The 22,901-nt window shown below is 43.1% G+C and overlaps 1 protein-coding gene across 1 annotated transcript in view; it reads left to right on the top strand.

Annotated features, from left to right (window-relative positions):
- LOC126248866 (uncharacterized) overlaps positions 1–22,271 on the top strand; it is a 351,682-nt gene extending 329,411 nt beyond the window's left edge. The window contains exons 5-7 of the mRNA XM_049950308.1: positions 1,567–1,860; positions 9,178–9,400; positions 21,770–22,271. Coding sequence (XP_049806265.1) covers positions 1,567–1,860; positions 9,178–9,392 — 509 coding nt within the window. The 3' untranslated portion in view covers positions 9,393–9,400; positions 21,770–22,271. The remainder of the gene's footprint in view (positions 1–1,566; positions 1,861–9,177; positions 9,401–21,769) is intronic.
- Positions 22,272–22,901: the final 630 nt, after the last annotated feature.

The raw sequence follows: 22,901 nt of genomic DNA, 5'->3' as shown, positions 1-22,901 counted from the left end.
ATTTTAATAGATGCATGCGTTCTTTTTGTATACATCCATATTTATAAACTACTGAATCAAACGCTGAAAAATACTTAAAAAGGGAAGAGGAAGACATGTAACACATTTTTTTATTTTTACGTTGTAATCTCTCTCTCTCTCTCTCTCTCTCTCTCTCTCTCTCTCTCTCTCTCTCTGTGTGTGTGTGTGTGTGTGTGTGTGTGTGTGTGTGTGTGTGTGTGTTGGCTTCCTTTTAACATATGTTTACGTTGTTTTTATGTATACCTGAGTAGGCATAGATATGTATTCATTGATGAGCCACCAACCTTTCACTCAAATGGTTGTGTGTGACATGTCATGTGACATCAAAAAATCAATTCTACTTCATCCTATTCTGTTATAGGGTATATCATAATAAACATGGGTTTGCAAACGAACCGTCTGAGAGATTATTGCCAATGTGACTTATAAATTATAGAGTGCAGCAGTCAGTCGTCCTTTTTTAGATTTTATTGCGCAAATCTGGATTTGTGTGAGGTCATCCACACGAGTGTTAGAAGGAATCCGTTAAACCTCGGTTACACGATAAATCAGTCAAATATAAAGACCGTAAATTCAGTTAAATACCTAGGCATTACTATTTCGAACAACTTAAATAGGAAAGAATACATAGAAAATGTTGTGGGAAAGGCAAACCAAAGACTGAGTTTTATTGACAGGACACTTAGAAAATGTTCGGAAACAAAGGTCCGATCGGTCGCGAAATGAAAACCACGGTGAAAATCAAAAAATTTTTATTCGCAACAGTTTGCCACACCTTCCAGCTACCTCTCTGAATAGTCACCTCTCCGAGTTAGACATTTATCGTGGCGTTGTACAACCCTTCCTGTGCCCTCCACAGACAAGAGCTTTCTGCCAATTTTCTACGCTGATCTGCCTTTCGTTGTCTGTGCCAAAATGTTGTCTTCGTAGCCAGCAGTTCATGTGAGCAGAGATGAACAACGGAAGGAGCCCAGTAAGGGCTATATTGTGCGTGATCACATACCGTCGAAAACGCTGCAGGAGCGTCTTTATTGCCACTGCAGAATGCGGCTGCAAATAGTCTTGAAGAAAGAAATGCATGACATTTAAGTTATGTGGGCTGCATAGCTTCAGGCGAACTCTCTCACCAGATCCACATACTTGGCGGGAGACACTGTTGTTTTAGGCATTTCTATGTGATCACTTTGCGCTCTGAACTGAAAAGAGCGACCTGAAGCGATCGACAGGCACACTAAAGACACTGTCCAACACATCTGTGCAAAGTTCCGTCAGATTTTCGTAGTGGTTTCCATTTCGCCCCTAATCGTACCTTACGTATTTGAAACGTAAGCTTTTCGGCACAATGAGTCCCATTCTAATTGGGCTCAAATTGCAGTTTTGGCTATTAATTACGGTACGCCCTGTACGAATTTTTCAGCTGATTATATGAGCTAACTTGCCAGATAAACTTTGCTGCTGTGTCAAGATCTTGAAGAGGTTCAGGTGAAAGATTGTAAGAACCACACACACGACTGACGTAGTGGAATAGAAGTGTGGTTGTTGCAGCGGAGTTCCCGTTCATTTCGTACTACGTGATCAACAAGAGCCAGACGGACCCGGTGGACTTCTTCCGGAACCTGCGCGCGGCGTCTCTGCGGAAGTTCGACCCGCGCAGCCTGCGCTACACGGCGGCCCACACCCTCGATCTCTTCAACGAAGTGGCGACGATCGCGCGCCCGCCGCTCGATACCCACTCCAAGAGGCCCAACTCGGCCGCCACCGGCTACATCATCTCCGTCTACAAGGTGTTCGAAGGCGACGACGGCGAGAAGTTCGAGAAGAACTGGCTCTATTGGACAGGTAAATTACACTTCGAATGCCGCGTCTGGTAGCAAACGCGACCTATACGTCGCACTGCACTGTAAGACAGTCATAACTTGCTCTCGGCTGTTGTGTCGTCGAATAATATCTTGAATATTACTAACTCTGCAAGGAAGAAAGTCTACCGTATAGACGAATTAGGCGGCACCTTATGGCGCAAAAATATGGTGGAGTTAAATTTTAACTCTAAATTTAGAAAATTCAGCAAACCTGTTTTTCTGTCCATTTATGTTCTTGCTCGTTTTGTTTCCTGATCTACACAATACAAAAGTATTACTCTTTTCACCACGCGAGCACCTGTCATGTGTGGTTCCCGAGGCTATCCTAGGAAAGTGTTTCCAATATGCCGTGTACAAAATTATAGTGTAGTATGTGCATTAAAAGAACTTTCTATTGTCTCTCTTCCCTAAGTTGATATTTCTTCCATTTGGTTGATGTTTCAGGACCTGTTAAACTCCTGTAATAATTATATGATTATCGTTATTATTCTTACTGGCACCAATAAATGAGTGGACAGAGGGCTGGTCTTTCATGTCGCAGTTTACAGGTTCAGACACATTCGAGGTAGTTTCTTTTCCTTGGACTGAAAAATCCATCTTACGCCACGTCATGTAAGGATACAACCTGTAAAAGAACCTAGGAATACTTTCATCGTATTCCTAGCAGAACTGAATTCTCGGATTTTGCAACCAACTGGTAGAAGAGGAAATTTGGCAGGATTGCAACCAGTATACTTCCATGCAGTATACAACCGTTAGTCAATATTTACTATTGCTATTTCTTGAATTTCCTGTTGTTGTGAATTTCTTTTCCTGTGCAGGCGAATCTCGGAGTTGTTTCTAATACAACTTCTGTTGCATCATAATTCTCTATATTACACTTCAGAGCACCATAATTTTTTATTATGTGCTTGCAGGTGTTCTGCCGAGTTGTTGTTTCTATTTTATGCACAATATCTGCCCAACCCAGGCGTCTTCTTCAGATTCTGAGAGTTCTGCCGTTTTCTGAACTCGTTGCCTGGACTCCAACCACACTGCGGAATGCCGTTACTCTGGCACCGCTATTTATAGCTCAGTTCGATTTCCGACTCCCACTACGCCTTCTGATGTTCTTTTTTTTCAGAGACTACATTGATATTCCGTGAATCGCCAATTCTCTCAGTTGTGGTAGCTGAGATGGCAGGCTAGGTATTAACAAACTGAATGACGGAACGGACCCTAGGCTTTTTTTAAAAAAACCTTCGTCCCCATTTATCAGGTTTTCTGACAACTTTATTTCGACAGGTTTCATAATTATACTGTCCTAGAAACTTGACTTTTGCACAACTATATTAGTCTCATTGTATTTCATTTCATTAATATATACGAGACACTGCTCGGCATCAGCTGATTTGCTAGGCTGTTCTAGTCGTGTGTTTGTCAGTGATGATAATTGCAACTCTCCTCAGCTGTTTCATAGTCTGTCCCACGTAAGACATGCCACATTAGCATCTAATGCAATGCACAGCCAGCTTTCAGAGACCTACACTATCTTTAACATTACAAATATGAATTAATAACAAATTAAATAAGAAGCGGCCAGTGTCGTGGTACAAAGCCAAGTTTCAGGAATACGTAATTTTAAAAATCCATCAAAAAATATGTCAGAAAGTCCTATAAACAGAGACGGGTGTTTCAGTTTAAAAAAGGTTTGGGTTCCAGCTCTCAGTTTATTATGATATCGCCGGCCGCCACATTCGCCACAGCGGGGAAACGCTGAGAGAATGTGCGTTTCACGGAATATCAGTGCGGGCTCTGGAAAACTAAAGAGCATCGAAGGGCTTAGTAGGCGTCAGGAATCGAACTCAACTGTAAAAGACGACGCGAGACTAACAGTAGTTCACAATAGGAATGCAGTCCAGCCAGCGATTACACGTAACAGCATAACTCGAGGCAACTGAAGAAGGAGGCTGAGTCAGTCGTCAAAATGTTGTGCATAAAATGGACACAACAACTCGGCAGAACATCTGGAAGTACATCATTAATCATTCACCTTGAGAAAACCTGACCTCTCTCTCTCTCTCTCTCTCTCTCTCTCTCTCTCTCTCTCTCTCCCTTCTCTCTCTCCCTTCACTCTCTCCTTAACGATCGGACTCAGAGACTAGAGTCGTAGATAATGAAAGACTAAAACTACTCCCTCCCTCCCTCCCTCCCTCCGAACAAGCCTTGGAAGACCCAACGGCACCGACCGACCACCGTGTCATCCTCGGCCGTTAGGCATCACAGGACGCGGATAATGAGAGTCATGTGGTCAGCACACCACTCTCCTGACCGTTGTCAGTTTTCGTGAGCAAAGCCGCTACTTCTCAGTCAAGTAGCTCCTCAACTGGCCTCTCAAGGATGAAGCGTCTAGAACCGACTGTGCACTAGACCTGCACGAAAAAGGAAATTTAGGACTTGACATCCGGTCGACAATTACATCATTAGTAACAGAGCACAAGCTCTGATTGGGAAAGCATAGGGTAAGAAATCGGCCGTGTCCTCTTCCGAGGAACCACCCCGTCATTTGCTTTAAGCGTTTTAGGGAAACCACTGAAAACCTAAATCTGGATGTGTGGACGGGGATATCAATCTTTGTCCTCCTGAATGCGAATTCTGTGCCTTATCACTGCGCCACCTACCTCCGTCACATTTGGGAAGATATTTTATGATTTCTCTAAATATAATAAGATGAATGTCAGGATGGTTACTTAGAGCAGTATATGGCCTATTTCCTTCAGAATCCTTGCCATATCTGAGCTTGCGTTCCGTCTTTAACGACCGAGTCTCCGACTGGACGTTAAACCCAATCCTTCTTTCCTTTCTCCCTTGCCAACTCCTTTTCATGCACAATATTTCGACGACTCATCTAGGTATCTTCGTCGGGTCTGCTAGCAAGTGTCACACATAAGGTATTGTTGATGCTGTGCCGCTATTTACGCCCGATTTTGATTCCCGGTGCAAAGTGCTCATGAACAGGTCGCTTTTCACATTCTTCACGATTGTTCAGAAGAGATATCATGGGCGATTTCGTCGGAGTGTGCGCCGTGGCGTATCCTTCTTTCAGATGGGAAACATGGTGGTGGTGGTTAGTGTTTAACGTCCCGTCGACAACGAGGTCATTAGAGACGGAGCGCAAGCTCGGGTTAGGGAAGGATTGGGAAGGAACCATCCCGGCATTTGCCTGAAACGATTTAGGGAAATCACGGAAAACCTAAATCAGGATGGCTGGAGACGGGATTGAACCGTCGTCCTCCCGAATGCGAGTCCAGTGTGCTAACCACTGCGCCACCTCGCTCGGTGGGGAAACATGAATATATGTCGTCGTCAAAGAATTACGTATTTGCAATTTAAACATCGTACAGACGAATATGGAGTCGATGGAATAATTATGTTAAAATGCCTGATTGGTTTGAACCTTCTAGATTACTTCGTATGAGAATGACGGAAAACTAACTTACTTTGCATCAAATTGCTTCATCCGAACAACAGAGTCAGTTCTTGGTGGCTCGTCCAACGAATCCCCAACAGTACGTCCAGATCTGCTGGTCTCTAACATGACTCTGGGCCGTCAGTGCTACTGCCAGTGGTTATGAATTTTAGCTTTTAGAATAGTCTACTAACGTTCAATATAGCTCATATTAAAGATTCTGTGTAAAGCGGTCACTGGTCTCTTGTACACTGCTAATGCTAAAAGCTGTTACCTTTTTAAAAATTGTTGACGGTAGCCTTTTTATGGCAATGAAACACTCCATTTCACTACACTAGAAGCGGTAGGACTTCCACTGGCAGAGTATAAGGTTGTAGGATAGTTAAGTGTTGACGTGTGGAGTAGGATAGCAGCGCGATTTGTGGATTCATATTTGGGAACGTGTAATGGGAGACAGAGGTTGGAAGGAGACATAGAATTTGGGGTAAGGGTTATAGTACCCACGGGAAACGGCCAAGTCTTGTGAGTTCAAAACATGACAAGAGATACTGGTCGCCTAGGTGCAAGAACAGTCCTTGGATGGAGATTATATAAAATGTCAGAGGAGATGCTCCTAAACGCATTGGGGGAAATACTGCCCAGAGACCCCAGGGTGGCAACGGTCGCGTATAGCGATAACACTGTAAGTTGTAAAGACTAATGATATAATTGCAGACGAGGGTAAGGTAGGGATAAAGGGAGAGAGTCTTTGGCAGAGCCTATAGTAGGCCTAAGGCATGATTTAACAGCCGGCCGAAGTGGCCGTGCGGTTAAAGGCGCTGCAGTCTGGAACCGCAAGACCGCTACGGTCGCAGGTTCGAATCCTGCCTCGGGCATGGATGTTTGTGATGTCCTTAGGTTAGTTAGGTTTAACTAGTTCTAAGTTCTAGGGGACTAATGACCTCAGCAGTTGAGTCCCATAGTGCTCAGAGCCATTTGAACCATTTGAACATGATTTAACGACAGGCGCCTCACTCCCTCCACTCAGCCTCCGAAGAATAGTACACAGTTAGAACCAATGAGATGGTGTGGGCCCTTCAACACGCTATATCAGAGGCTGGCTGGGGCGAAGGGGAAAATTGAATAAAACTCGACAGCAGGACCCGCCGAGGGGTCTATTTCAATCAGAGTAGAATCGGAAGGGCAGCCGAAGAGAGTAGACATGCAGGGCAAAGCAGAGTTATCTGCAGTAGTTGGAGAGCAGCTGGTGGAATCCTAGACGTTAAGCTAGGGACTTCTGTGTGTCGTGTCGTGGGTGTGGACTCATTACTGACAGTTCCATTTTAAATAGACGGAACGGTGCTAATTAGTCACCGTCTCTGTGTAAAGACTTGGTCTTTTCATGGGTACAGTTCCTTTAGAGCATGTCTATCAGGAGTTGATACTACTTTCTGAATAAAGTTAGAAGTTGTAAAATATTCATAGTGTTTGTCATTTCAGTACCTATTCGAAACCTTACCTTTCATAATAAGGGAATTTTAACAACATAGTCGGGTCAAGATTCTTTCTCAATTAGGTCAACCGACTATTAAAATATGGAAGATAAATGTCGGAGAGTATTTCATTGTGTGGGAGAGGGAGGCTACTGAAGTTGCATTGGGAGAGACTATACAGAGTGTTACAAAAAGGTACGGTCAGACTTCCAGGAAACATTCCTCACACACAAAGAAAGAAAATATGTTATGTGGACATGTGTCCGGAAACGCTTACTTTCCAAGTTAGAGCTCATTTTATTACTTCTCTTCAAATCACATTAATCATGGAATGGAAACACACAGCAACAGAACTCACCAGCGTGACTTCAAACACTTTGTTACAGGAAATGTTCAAAATGTCCTCCGTTAGCGAGGATACATGCATCCACCCTTCGTCGCATGGAATCCCTGATGCGCTGATGCAGCCCTGGAGAATGGCGTGTTGTATCACAGCCGTCCACAATACGAGCACGAAGAGTCTCTACATTTGGTACCGGGGTTGCGTAGACAGAAGCTTTCAAATGCCCCCATAAATGAAAGTCAAGAGGGTTCAGGTCAGGAGAGCGTGGAGGCCATGGAATTGGTCCGCCTCTACCAATCCATCGGTCACCGAATCTGTTGTTGAGAAGCGTACGAACACTACGACCGAAATGTGCAGGAGCTCCATCGTGCATGAACCACATGTTGTGTCGTACTTGTAAAGGCACATGTTCTATCAGCACAGGTAGAGTATCCCGTTTCAAATCATGATAACGTGCTCCATTGAGCGTAGGTGGAAGAACATGGGGCCCAATCAAGACATCACCAACAATGCCTGCCCAAACGTTCACAGAAAATCTGTGTTGATGACGTGGTTGCACAATTGTGTGCGGATTCTCATCAGCCCACACATGTTGATTGTGAAAATTTACAATTTGATCACGTTGGAATGAAGCCTCATCCGTAAAGAGAACATTTGCACTGAAACGAGGATTGACACATTGTTGGATGAACCATTCGCAGAAGTGTACCCGTGGAGGCCAATCAGCTGCTGATAGTGCCTGCACACGCTTTACATGGTACGGAAACAACTGGTTCTCCCATAGCACTCTCCATACAGTGACGTGGTCAACGTTACCTTGTACAGCAGCAACTTCTCTGACGCTGACATTAGGGTTATCGTCAAATGCACGAAGAATTGCCTCGTCCATTGCAGGTGTCCTCGTCGTTCTAGGTCTTCCCCAGTCGCGAGTCATAGGCTGGAATGTCCCGTGCTCCCTAAGACGCCGATCAATTGCTTCGAACGTCTTCTTGTCGGGACACCTTCGTTCTGGAAATCTGTCTCGATACAAACGTACCGCGCCACGGCTATTGCCCCGTGCTAATCCATACATCAAATGGGCATCTGCCAACTCCGCATTTGTAAACATTGCACTGACTGCAAAACCACGTTCGTGATGGACACTAACCTGTTGATGCTACGTACTGATGTGCTTGATGCTAGTACTGTAGAGCAATGAGTCGCATGTCAACACAAGCACCGAAGTCAACATTACCTTCCTTCAATTGGGCCAACTGGCGGTGAATCGAGGAAGTACAGTACATACTGACGAAACTAAAATGAGCTCTAACATGGGAACTAAGCGTTTTCGGACACATGTCCGCATAACACCTTTTCTTTATTTGCGTGTGAGGAATGTTTCCTGAAAGTTTGACCGTACCTTTTTGTAACACCCTGTATACTGTGCGTAGGTGTGGTGTGAGTGGGATGCGTTGGTACAGGCTCGGAACGTGACAGAATTGATAATTGTGGGAGAAGCGAAGGGTCGACGGAGTCAAATATGCAAGGCTTGATAAGTAGGGAAGGGAAATTGAGAGGCTGGTAAATAATTCTAGTAGTGTAGGATAAGCAGGTGTGGCGAACAAGACGGAGTTCATAGTTTCAAGAATTTGGAATGACAGATAGAAACTGGAAACATTGGAACAGAAAAGGATGGGTCAGATCAGAACTTAGTAGATGTTTACACACATAATCTACGTTTGCCGGCCGAAGTGGCCGTGCGGTTAAAGGCGCTTCAGTCTGGAACCGCAAGACCGCTACGGTCGCAGGTTCGAATCCTGCCTCGGGCATGGATGTTTGTGATGTCCTTAGGTTAGTTAGGTTTAAGTAGTTCTAAGTTCTAGGGGACTAATGACCTCAGCAGTTGAGTCCCATAGTGCTCAGAGCCATTTGAACCATTTTTTAATCTACGTTTCTACAAACATGTTGTTGACTCGACAGTTGAGAATGAGTCCGGTATTCGCCTATAAGGATATGAGGATAAATCGTGCTCTGATACGGTGTTTGGCTGCGCAGGTGCCAGGATGCTGTACCGGTACCTGCCCAAGTCGGTGGGCCTGCGCAGAATAACGCTGCACAAGTCGCTGTCGAGCGGCGACAAGATGTACCTGCTGCTGTGCGAGTGCTCCAACTTCCTGGAGAACCTGTCGGCGGCCGCGCTGCTGCTGCCGGCGCTGCGGGCGCGCCTCTGCGGCTACACCGGCCTCTACCGCACAACTGCCTCCTTCTGAGCTCTCCAGTGCGTAATCTTCAACTTTAAATTTACTCACTCTTTATTGTAGCTCTGCAGTGACCATTGGTTTCTCTCACTCCCACCATACACTGAGGTAACAAAAGTCATGGGATACCTCTTAATATTGTGTCGGACCTCCTTTTGCCCGGCATGGTGCAGTATCTCGTCGTGACGGACTCTACAAATCGTTGGAAGTCCCATGCAGAAATACTGAGCCATCCATAACTGCGAGAAGTGCTGTCGGTGCAGGATTTTGTGCTCAAACTGACCTCTCATTTATTCCCCATAAATGTACGATGGGATTCGTGTCACGCGATCTGGGTTACCAAATCATTCGCTCGAATTATCCAGAATGTTCTTGAAACCAATCGTGAACAACTGTGGCCCAACGACATGGCGCACTGCCATCCATGAAAATTCTTCCGTTGTTTGGGAACATGAAGTCCATCAATGGCTGTAATTGGTCTTTAATTAGCCGAACATAACCATTTCCAGTCAATGACCGGTTCAAACGGACCACATGACCCAGTCCATTCCATGTAAGAACAGCTCACAACATTATGAAGTCACCACCAGCTTGCACATATTTACAACTTCGATCCATGGCTTTGTGGGGTCTGCGCCTTACTAGAACCCTCCCATCAGCTCTTACCAACCGAAGTCGGGACTCATTTGACCAGGTCACGGTTTTATAGTCGTCTAGGGTCCAACCAATACGGTCACGACCCCAGAAGAGGCGCTGCAGGCGATGTGCTGTTAGCAGAGGCACTCGCCTTGGTCGTCTGCTGCCCATTAACACCAAATTTCGCCGCACAGTCCTAACGGATACATTCGCCATACGTTCTACATTGATTTCTGCTGTTATTTCACGCGGTGTTGCTGGTCTGTTAGCACTGACAAGTCTATACAAACACCGCTGCTCTCATTTTTTGTTCTTCTATTGAAAATAACGAGTTGTTCAGAAGTGATGCTTTAGACTACATTTATAATGTGCTTTGCTGTCTACGAAACAATTTATGTTTTTGGACAAATGATCAATGACGTGTGGCGTTACATGTTGAACTCATTTCTGAGCCACTATAAGTTTTAGTAATGAAAACTAAGTCCTCTCTTGGTTTGAATGTTGTAACTTTGGACGAAAATAATCAATCGAAATTTGGGAAGAATAGTAATTATGAATTTCATTAACAAATATATAGATTGTAAGGGAGCAGTTAAAACGCATAATTCCTTGAAAGGGTGTCTACTAGATGACAGTGGGTGAAAATCACATGTTACTCTCAATGCTCGTTTTTATACAGCCTGTATTTTTATTCTAAGCAATTAGCTACACCAGAAAATTATGCCATAAGATATTGAGTGTAACTGTGCAACATATATTAAGATGTTGAGTTGTTTCCAAAATGGTTTATTTGTTTCCAAAACTAGCAATTATATGAAGAGTTAAAGTTGCTGAAATTGGTTGTTCAAGCTGCTCAAGAAGGTGTTTTATTTTGTAAGGCAAAAAATGAAATGTAAATTAATTGCAGATTTTGTTTACATCCCGAATCCCAGTGATCTAGGAGATACATATTCCAGTTTTCAAGAAGACTGGATGTAGGTGTTGCACACTTTTATTAGTTCTGAAAAGTAATAAAAATTTCAATGTTAATTATTTTTATTGGGAAAATTAAAAATCACAAACTTAAAATAATATTAAAACTAGACACTGAGATTAATAGGTAGTATGATAGACAAAACATGTGTTGTATTAATGAATTTTAAATGATGCACTCTCATCTTTTGCTTACTTCGTGACAAATTTTCTTTGATGCTCGGCTATGCTCAGCAAGAATTGTTTTTGTTGTTTGTTCCCGACCGATTCGTTAAACTTTTTTATCAGAGTAAGCCCTCTTCCTGCAGTATCATTGACCACTTTAAGAGCGTTCACATGGCCTCTTAGAGAATCACTGCAGTATTCTGTCACGTCATGGACCCCCAGAATTCAGAGAACGCCTTTGTTTTATTAGTAACGAAATAGTCAGGGCTTCTCCATCAAAAATTAGGTTTTTACCTGCTAATAGTTTCCTTGCCTTTTTCTTAACAGGTTTGATTTCTACATTTTTAGTTATATTTTACTTAACAATTCTTCATTTTTAGTTATATTTTACTTAACGGCCTAAGTAATACGTTCGTCCAAAAAAAGCGAATCCTATGATTGTTTCTGATAGATACCAAAGGTGTCTCCTAGCAACAGTGTGAGTACCTTTTGTGTCTTCTGCATCTGGGCAAGTACTCATAAGCTGTAGCATATGCAAATCTTTCTTTCGAGCCTCATGCCAAAAGCTGATGAACTGTGGTATCGTGTTGAAGCTGCATGGGCAGCTGTATCTGTACACGCCATCCAAGCTCTGTTTGACTCAATGCCCTGGCGTATCAAGGCTGTTATTACAGCCAGAGGTGGTTGTTCTGGGTACTGATTTCTCAGGATCTATGCACCCAAATTGCGTGAAAATGTAATCACATGTCAGTTCTAGTATAATATATTTGTCCAATGAATACCCGTTTATCATCTGCGTTTCTTCTTGGTGTAGCAATTTTAATGGTCAGTAGTGTAGATTCAGATAAGTTGCCAAATGGGTTTAATGGATACATTCCAGCTTCTCTATATTCATGTTGTGTTACATTATCAGTGTGTAGCTTTTTGTCAAATGTTGCTCTCTTAGCAAGTATTTGCAAAATGGACAACACCGTACCTTGATACTAAATCATTCGAGCAGTTGACTGAGATTTCTAAGTCTGATGTGCATTAGAATGTTAAATATTAAAATCTAGCTTCTGAGAATGAATTCTTATTACAAATATACTCTTGACAAAATCGTACTTTTCATAGAATTAAGTGCAACAACAGTTTTGGGGACCACGATTATGTGAACAAGAATGTTGAAGTGTACAGTTTATCTCATAAATTTCCATACTTGCGTCTATCATGGAATAACAGTACCAGGAGAATAGTGAAACATATACAATTTGAAGAGCTTCCATTATGCTCAGAGAAATATCTCGAGTCTATAAATACACTCCTGGAAATGGAAAAAAGAACACATTGACACCGGTGTGTCAGACCCACCATACTTGCTCTGGACACTGCGAGAGGGCTGTACAAGCAATGATCACACGCACGGCACAGCGGACACACCAGGAACCGCGGTGTTGGCCGTCGAATGGCGCTAGCTGCGCAGCATTTGTGCACCGCCGCCGTCAGTGTCAGCCAGTTTGCCGTGGCATACGGAGCTCCATCGCAGTCTTTAACACTGGTAGCATGCCGCGACAGCGTGGACGTGAACCGTATGTGCAGTTGACGGACTTTGAGCGAGGGCGTATAGTGGGCATGCGGGAGGCCGGGTGGACGTACCGCCGAATTGCTCAACACGTGGGGCGTGAGGTCTCCACAGTACATCGATGTTGTCGCCAGTGGTCGGCGGAAGGTGCACGTGCCCGTCGACCTGGGACCGGACCGCAGCGACGCACGGATGCACGCCAAGACCGTAGGATCCTACGCAGTGCCGTAGGGGACCGCACCGCCACTTCCCAGCAAATTAGGGACACTGTTGCTCCTGGGGTATCGGCGAGGACCATTCGCAACCGTCTCCATGAAGCTGGGCTACGGTCCCGCACACCGTTAGGCCGTCTTCCGCTCACGCCCCAACATCGTGCAGCCCGCCTCCAGTGGTGTCGCGACAGGCGTGAATGGAGGGACGAATGGAGACGTGTCGTCTTCAGCGATGAGAGTCGCTTCTGCCTTGGTGCCAATGATGGTCGTATGCGTGTTTGGCGCCGTGCGGGTGAGCGCCACAATCAGGACTGCATACGACCGAGGCACACAGGGCCAACACCCGGCATCATGGTGTGGGGAGCGATCTCCTACACTGGCCGTACACCACTGGTGATCGTCGAGGGGACACTGAATAGTGCACGGTACATCCAAACCGTCATCGAACCCATCGTTCTACCATTCCTAGACCGGCAAGGGAACTTGCTGTTCCAACAGGACAATGCACGTCCGCATGTATCCCGTGCCACCCAACGTGCTCTAGAAGGTGTAAGTCAACTACCCTGGCCAGCAAGATCTCCGGATCTGTCCCCCATTGAGCATGTTTGGGACTGGATGAAGCGTCGTCTCACGCGGTCTGCACGTCCAGCACGAACGCTGGTCCAACTGAGGCGCCAGGTGGAAATGGCATGGCAAGCCGTTCCACAGGACTACATCCAGCATCTCTACGATCGTCTCCATGGGAGAATAGCAGCCTGCATTGCTGCGAAAGGTGGATATACACTGTACTAGTGCCGACATTGTGCATGCTCTGTTGCCTGTGTCTATGTGCCTGTGGTTCTGTCAGTGTGATCATGTGATGTATGTGACCCCAGGAATGTGTCAATAAAGTTTCCCCTTCCTGGGACAATGAATTCACGGTGTTCTTATTTCAATTTCCAGGAGTGTATAAATGTCGTGTGACTAGGGCCTCCCGTCGGGTAGACCGTTCGCCAGGTGCAAGTCTTTCGATTTGACGCCACTTCGGCGACTTGCGCGTCGATGCGGATGAAATGATGATGAGTAGGACAACACAACACCCAGTCCCTGAGCGGAGAAAATCTTCGATCCAGCCGGGAATCGAACCCGGGCCCTAAGGATTGACGTTCTGTCGCGCTAACCACCTTTTTTTTTTTTTAATCTCATTTTGTTCGCTTTGTTCGTTGCGTCTGCTCGGGGCGGACGTCGTAAGACATCCATGTAAGTTCGTTGATGAGGATTAACTCAGTTTTTTTTATTACAGAGGGCACGTAACCCTCTGACAGAACACGCTGAGCTACCGTGCCGGCGACCACTCAGCTACCGGGGGGCGAACTGTCGAGTCTATACAAGTGTATCGTATGTATTCTATTCCAAAACAGAAAACTAAAATACTAAAGAAAATAAGCAAAATTTAATGATAAGGTTTCCCAGTAAATTAATGACTACCATGGCAAATTACATCACCAAAGGCACTGTCACATTCCCTCCGTCAGAAAATGCACCGGAATTACAACACAGAAATGTACCTTAGATAATACACGGGACGTTAAACTGTATTCAGAAAGAACGGTAATTTTAAAGAACATCTGTAATACAGTAGGAAATAAGAGTCATTTAGTATCACATCTTTGACATGCAGGTAAAGTAAAAGTGATATGACTTTAGAAGGAAGGGTACAAAGTAGATTGTACCTGGAAACTTTTATTTGTTCTTCTTCGGCAGCTCTTAGTTTATTTTATTATTTGCAATCGCTCCTTTTCTTCTAGGAAAATATAATTACTGACAAACATTATCTTAACTCGCAAATTATCACCTGGGACGATATAATCTTTGCGATATACGCATAGTAGCGTATACTACCTTTAAAACTCGCCGTCGGGTCCTGTGACGTCATCTCCGACCTCTCATCTCCGACCTCGCCGTCTCCGTACGCTCGAAGAGTCGATTCACAGTCTCCGCCGCTGCCCATTTAACTGAAAACCCGTCACTTGAATCTGTTGTAGGATACAAGAAGATTCTACAAACATAGAATGGAGAGCGAGTACACGAGGACTCTCGACATTTCCGTTTCTTAGGCAACTGCTCGGCGTAACGGTTATTATATACCAAACTAGATGAGTACCCGACGTTCCCTGGGTCTCTATTTATTCTAGTCTTCTGTTAGTCCATCTCCTCCTTCCTCCTCTTTCTGTCGATCCCCTCCTTCTCCTCTCCCTCAGTATCCATCTCCTCCACCCACCACTCTTTGTCCACCTCCTCCTGGGCCTCCCTCTGTCCATCTGCTCATCCCCCCTCTCTGCTCCTCCCCTCCCTGCGCATCAACTCCTTCCCCTCAATCCATCTGCTCCTTCCTCCACTGTCCATCCCCTCCTACCCTCTCTCTCTGTTCATCTTCTCCACCCCCCTCTCTCAGTCCAGCTCTTTCTCCCCCTCACAATGTTCATTTCTTCTTCCTCCCTGTCGCTGCTCATCTCCTCTTCCCTCCTTCTCTGTCCTTCTCCTCCTCTTTCCTTTCCCTGTACATCTCCTCTCCCTTCTCTCTGTACATGTCACCCTCATCCCTCTCTCTGCCCATCTTTTCCTCCCCCATGTCTCTGTCCATCTTTTCCTCACTTCTTCCACTGTCCATTTCCTACTCTCACCTCTTTCTGTCCTTTCGCCCTCCCCCTCTCTCTCCATTTCCTCTTATCCCCCTATCTGGGTCCATCTCCTCCTTTCCTCTTTCTGTCTGTCCATCTCCTCCTCCCCCTTCTCTCTCCACGATATCACCCCTACTCCAGTAACAGGATAGTGATTCTTACACCAACATTATTTCTTTCCAGACCGTAGCTTATATGCGTACCAAATTTGGTTTAAATCGTTCGAGGGGCTTAAGATGAGCTTTTTACCCATGGCTTTCCCCATGTACACCCATGTCAAATATATATTGCATATACCGGGTGATCACAATGTCAGTATAAATTTGAAAACTGAATAAATCACGGAATAATGTAGATAGAGAGGTACAAATTGACACACATGCTTGGAATGACATGGGGTTTTATTGGAACCAAAAAAAAAAAAATACAAACGCTCAAAAAATGTCCGACAGATGGCGCTTCATCTGATAAGAATAGCAATAATTAGCATAACAAAGTAAGACAAAGCAAAGATGATGTTCTTTACTGGAAATGCTCAATATTTCCACCATCATTCCTCAACAATAGCTGTAGTCGAGAAATAATGTTGTGAACAGCACTGTAAAGTATGTCCGGAGTTATGGTGAGGCATTAGCGTCGGATGTTGTCTTTCATCATCCCTAGAGATGTCGGTCGATCACGATACACTTGCGACTTCAGGTAACCCCAAAGCCAATAATCGCACGGACTGAGGTCTGGGGACCTGGGAGGTCAAGCATGACGAAAGTGGCGGCTGAGCACACGATCATCACCAAACGACGCGCGCAAGAGATCTTTAACGCGTCTAGCAATATGGGGTGTTTTTTTTTTTTTTTTGTTCTAATAAAACCCCATGTCATTCCAAGCATGTGTGTCAATTTTTAACGCTTTTTTCATGTCATGTATTCATGTATCTTTCTATCGAATTTCGCCCTGCAGTTTCATTTTCGCTCATCTGAGTGTTTATAATGTCATGTCTCCTGAACTAGGTATCGTATGATTATATAATTTTGCTGATACATCCAGTGCCACATGTAAATACAGTTTACAAAATATGTTGCTGATACAGTTAGTAGCAAAGAAGTAAAAAGTAAAACGTCATGTTTCATTCCGCAGTTTTACTGCATGAACAGCGAAAATGTTTTAAGCGATAAACTTTTTTCCTTTCATCATTTTGTGCGAGGTATAAGCGAGAAGAAGTTCATAAAGGTTTCAAATTATGCATGAAGTGTGCTACAAGTCAGTAAGTGCTCTCATTCTCAAATACTGGATGAATAAATTATGGGTATTCGCACGTCGTCGGCCACACTGTTTTTTCGCCCCCACCCCAGCCCCATTGTTAAGTAAGTGGTTATTCCCCATCATAGAGATTTTTTATAGACAGTAAATGACACCTGTACCAAGTTTCGCTGAAATCGATCCTGTGGTTTAGGAGGAGATGTGGAACATGCATACATACATACGTTCATTTTTGTTGTATGTATGGATACAACAACTGAACGGTTCTTCGGTGACTGCCGTGCATTTATTTTAATCTTTAATCCCTAGTCAGAGAATGTGTCACAATTACGTTTATATATAATATTCTATAAATGGTGATTAGTTATTAATATAAATTTAGACCAGTCTTCGAAAAAATCACAGAAATGGATAATATGGCACACATCTAGTTTTTTTTTTTTTCCATCAGTCTCCTGACTGGTTTCATGCAGCCCGCCACGAAGCCTACTCCTGCGCCAATTTTTTCATGTCAGAGTAGCACTTGCAACTTATGTCTTCTATTATTTGCTGGCTGTATCCCAATCTCTGTCTTCCTCGTGCCATGGAAGTTATTCCCTGATGTCTTAACAGATGTCCTATCATCCTTGTCATGGTCTTCCATTTATTCCTTTCCTCGCCGATTCTGCGAAAAACCACCTCACTCCTTACCTTATCCGTCCACCCGGTTTTCAAAATTCTTTTGCAGTACAACATCCCAAATGTTGCTATTCTCTCCTGCTGTTCCAGTTTTCCCACAGTCCATGTGTCACTGCCATATAATGCTGTGCTCCAAACGTACATTCTTAGAAATTTCTTCCTCAAATTAAGACCTATCTGAATATAGTAGACTTTGAATATTTGAATCTAGTAAACTTCTCTTTGCCAGAAATGCCCTTTCTGCCAGTGCTAGCCTGCTTTTTATGTCCTCCTTGCTCCGTCCATCATGGGCTATTTTGCTGCCTTGGTAGCAGAATTACTTAACTTCATCTACTTCGTGGTCACCAGTCCTGATATTAATTTTCTCGTTGTTCTCATTTCTGCTACTTCCCATTACTTCCGACTTTCTTCAGTTTACTCTCAATCCATATTCTGTACTCATTAGACAGTTCATTCCGTTCAACAGGTACCGTAGTTCTTCTTCAGTTTCACTGAGGATAGCAATGTCATCATCGAATCCTTTCTTTTATTTCCGTCACTGCTTCTTCGATGTATAAACTGAACAACGGAGGCGAAACACTATATCCCCGTCTTACACCATTTTTAATCCGTGCATTTCGTTCTTGATTTTCCATTTTATTGTTCCCTCTTGGTTACTGTAAATATTTTACACTGCCCGTCTTCCCCCATAATTTACTCCTATTTTTGTCAGGATTTCGAACGTCTTGCAACATGTTATATTGTCGAACGCCTTTCCGAGGTGGACAAATCCTATGAACGTTTCTCGATTTTTCTTCAGTCTTGCTTCCATCATCAACTGCAACGTCAGAACTGCCTCTCTAGTACCGTTATCGTTCCTAAAGCCAAATTGATCGTCATTTAACACATCCTCAATTTTCTTTTTCATTCTTCTGTATACTATTCTTGTCAGCAACTGGGATACATGAGTGCGATAATTCTCGTAATTGTTGGCTCTTGCAATCTTGGGAATTCTGTGGATGATGTTTTTCGGATGTCTGATGGTATATCGCCAGTCTTATACATTCTACACACCAACGTGAATAACAGGTTTGTTGCCACTTCCCACAATGATTTTAGAAATTTCGGCCTTCAAAAACTCTTCTCAATTCCGATTCCAATACTGGATACCTACGTCTTCCTTATCGACTCCTGTTTCTTCTTTTGTCATGTCAACGGATAAGTCCTCCCCCTCATAGAGGCTCTCACTCTGCTCTTTCCATCTATCCGCTCTCTCCTCTGCATTGAACACTTGAATTCCCATTGCACTTTTAATGTTACCACTCTTGCTTTTAATTTCACCGAAGGTTGTTTTGATTTTTATATGTGCTGACGGCAGTTATAAGAGTCGAAGGGCGCGAAAGGGAGAGAGTTGTTGAAAAGGGACTGACAGAGGGTGGTAGCCTATCCCCTTCGTTATTCAGTACATACACTGAACAAGCAGTAAAGGAAACCAAAGAAAATTTTGGAGTAGGAATTAAAGTCCACGGAGAAGAAATAAAAACATTGAGGTTTTCCGATGACATTGTAATTCAGAGACAGTAGAGGACTTGGAAGAGCAGTTGAACGGAATGGACAGTTTCTTGAAAGACGGATATAAGATGAACATAAAATCAAAACAAGGATAATGGAATGTAGTCGAATTAATTCAGGTTATGCTAAGGGAATTAGATAGGAAACGAGACACTTAAACTAGTAGATGAGATTTGTTATTTGGGCAGCAAAATAACTGATGATGGCTGAAGTACAGAGAATATAGAAATGTAGACTGATAATGGCAAGAAAAGCATTTCTGAAGAAGAGAAATTTCTTGACATCGAATATAGATTTAAGTGTTAGGAAGTCTTTTCTGAGGGTCTCTGTCTGGAGTGCAGCAATGTATGGAAGTGAAACATGGGCGATAAACAGTTTAGATAAAAAAGACTAGAAGCTTTCGAAATGTGGTTCTACAGAAGAATGCTGAAGATTACATGGGTCGATCATGTAACTAATGAGGACGTACTGTATAGAACTGAGGAGACAAGGAATCTGTGCCATAACTTGATCAAAAGAAGGGATCGGTTGATAGGATACATTGTGAGAGATCAAGGGATCACCAGTTTAGTATTGGAGGGAAGCGGGGGGGTGGGGGGGGGGCGGTACAAACCATAGAGGGAGACCGACAGATGAACACAGTAAATAGATTCAGAAAGATGTAGGTTGCAGTAGTTATTCGGAGATTAAGAGGCTCGCACAGGACAGAGTAGCATAGAGAGCTGCATCAAACCAGTTTACAGACTGAAGACAACAACAACATATGCTGAGTCAGTCGTTCCGAAAATCGTTTCTTTTTCGACTTTTTCACATTTTTCATGTAGCCATTACACCTTAATTTCCCTGCACCTCCTATTTATATTTCTAAGTGACTCGTATTTCTGTATTCCTGAATTTCCCTAAACATTTTCGTACCTCCCTCTTTCGTCGATCAACTGAAGTATTTCTTCTGTTACCCATATTTAATCGCAGTTACGTTCCTTGTACCTACGTTTTTCTCTCCAACTTACGTGATTGCCCTGTTTAGAAATGTCCATTCCTCTTCAACTGAACTGCCTACTGAGATATTCAAATTTCGCAATAGGTGAGAGCTTCAAGCGTATCTCTCCGTTTCTTAGTACATTCGTATCCCACTTCTTTGCACATTAATTCTTCCTGACTAGTCTCTTAAACTTCAATCTATTCTTTATCATTACCAAATTGTGTTTTGAGTCTATATCTGTCCCTGGGTACTCCTTACAATCCAATACTGATTTCGGAATCTCTACCTGACCACGATGTAATCTAATTAAAATCTTCCTGTATTTCCTGGCCTTTTCCAAGTATACCTCCTCTTCTTGTGATTCTTGAATAGAGTATTCGCTATAACCACCTGAAATTTATTGCAGAATTCAATCAGTCTTTCTCCTCTCATTGCAAGTACCGAGCCTTTATTCTCCTGTAGCCCTTTCTTCTACTCTTTCCGCTACAACCGAATTCCAACCCCCAGTTCGATTTTCAACTCCCTTTACGTACTGAATTATCCGTTCAATATCTTCATATACTCTCTCTGTCTCTTCGTCTTCTGCATGCGACGTCGGCATCTATACCTGAACTATTGTTGTCAGTGTTGGTTGATTCTGATGAGAGCAACAAACACTTAACTGTTCACAGTAACTCATTCTCTGTCCTATCTTTCTGTTCATAACGAATCCCACTCTTGTTATACCACTTCCTGCTGCTGTTGATATTACCCTGTACTCGTCTTACCAGAAATCCTTGTCTTCTTTCCCTATTACTTCACTGACGCCCGCTATATCTAGATTGAGCCTTATCATTTCCCTTCACAGATCTTACAGCTTCTCTACCACGTTCAAACTTCTGCCAATCCATTTCCAGGCCCGTAGCACACTATCCTTCCGCTAGTTATTCAACCTTTTTGTCATGGTCACCTTCCCCTTGATAGTCCATTGCCAGAGATCCGAATGGAGAACTAGTCTGGAATCGTTTTCCAACGGAGAGATCGTCATGACACTTTCTCAATCACATCTCACTATTAGCCCATTAAAGGATGTTCCCGTGACCAAAGGAATACAGAAATGGCGCGCTGTTTTGTCGCGGAGACATAGTGGTGACGTTGCTCTGTACTCTGTTTTCGTTTGATGGAGGAGATATGTTCTCTCACGCTCATGCTCTCATTTGTTTGACATGGATGAACTTTGTATGTTTCTCGTCTGAACCGTAGACTATAGCATCGAACTTTTTTTCCAGACATCACTCTTCCTATTATAAAGCATATTTGCAGTCGCATACTCTTCATCACTTAATTTTCGTCTTACACCCTCCATAGGGTCACAAAACACAGCTCCATTAGAGGCCGACAAGCGATCTTTTTCGACGTCAGTACCACTTTACTACAGCAAGACCTGTATTCAACTTCCGTACTAAGTCACGACTAGCCTTACACTCCTTCACGCTTCAGAGTGAAAGAACAAGTTGACGAGTAGTAAGGAACAGAATCTCCGCCGTTCTGACTTGTCATATTCGCAGACCTGTAGCGGAAGGAAGCCAGTATATCAACGACGTAAAAGCAGCACCTTGATTTCTAATGTGTGCATCCCTCAATATTAGCTTCGTACTCGCTCCGTTTCTGATCTGTAATATGTAGCAATAAATCTACAAAAGCTGTAAGTCTCAGTACTTTCTATTTTGTTTCAGATGTCTCAAGAAGCCTATGGAAGAGAGTATGCCAACCCAGCCTAATTGTCTGTGTGTTCCAAGCGCCTGCATTAGTGCAAGAACAAATTTCCCAAGCAACTGTTCTTCCAGTAGCTGAGAGAAACGCACACAGGAACATGAGGTTCTCAGAGTGCGGGATATCAAAACAAACATCAGCGAGATTCATCCGTAGTTCAACAATTTTTATTCCAGTGTCGTTTTTGACACATTCTCGAAGCTCATAAACAGGAAACACATAACTGTCTGTGCTTTTCTACGTGACTGGATGGAACTGGTGGAACAAGTATCAACAACTAATGTATTCTGTTGTTATTTAAGTACTGGTTGGGATAAGAAAAACGCTTGAAATGTCTCTCTTTTATTAAGAATGAAATCAGATTACATATAGTGGGAAAACAAAACCTGTGTCAATTCATGATTACTTTAGGGATTTTAATTCTAATACTTACTAGATTTGCTCATTAGAAAGTATTCACAGATTAAGCACCTAAACGCTCAAATAAATATAAAATTTTAGACATACTGTAGCAAATTAGGTTTTAAAATTCACACCAATTGCTTCCTGAACAACTATTACCTTTATTTCCTAGCATGAGTGATAGTACATTATGAAACAAATTATACAGCTATAGTTCCAATTCTCTACAAATATATGCTCTGTCAGACATCACAGCACTATGATTTTATGAAATATTCTTTGTTTATCTGATTATTCGTTACATTAAAACGTAAATAACCTAGTTCCAGTCCTTTCTTTTTGACAATGTCCTTTTAAGCAAAACATAAATGACTGCTGAAATCATTGAGACACAAAGATGCCCTCACCTCTTAACTAATACAAATGCAAGTAGTGTATTTTAAAGCCATAACAAGAATAAACTAGTTTTTGAATTTGAAATAGATGAAATATGTAAGACAACAAAATTTTATCCAAGGTAAAAGCTGTGACTAACAAAGTCAATCTGATGCCTCTAAAAATCTTCCAAGTAGATCTCTTACGAAAGAAATGCCTATTCTAATAATCAGTAGTTTCACTAGATATTTTTATAGAAAAGTCAATTTTACAACATAGATAATGAAGAAGAATTTCTTTGAAAGTAAAGCTCCTGGC

This window comes from Schistocerca nitens, chromosome 3 (genome assembly GCF_023898315.1).
Source record: "Schistocerca nitens isolate TAMUIC-IGC-003100 chromosome 3, iqSchNite1.1, whole genome shotgun sequence".
NCBI classification, from domain to species: Eukaryota; Metazoa; Arthropoda; class Insecta; order Orthoptera; family Acrididae; genus Schistocerca; species Schistocerca nitens.
This window is presented reverse-complemented; position numbering and strand designations above follow the sequence as displayed.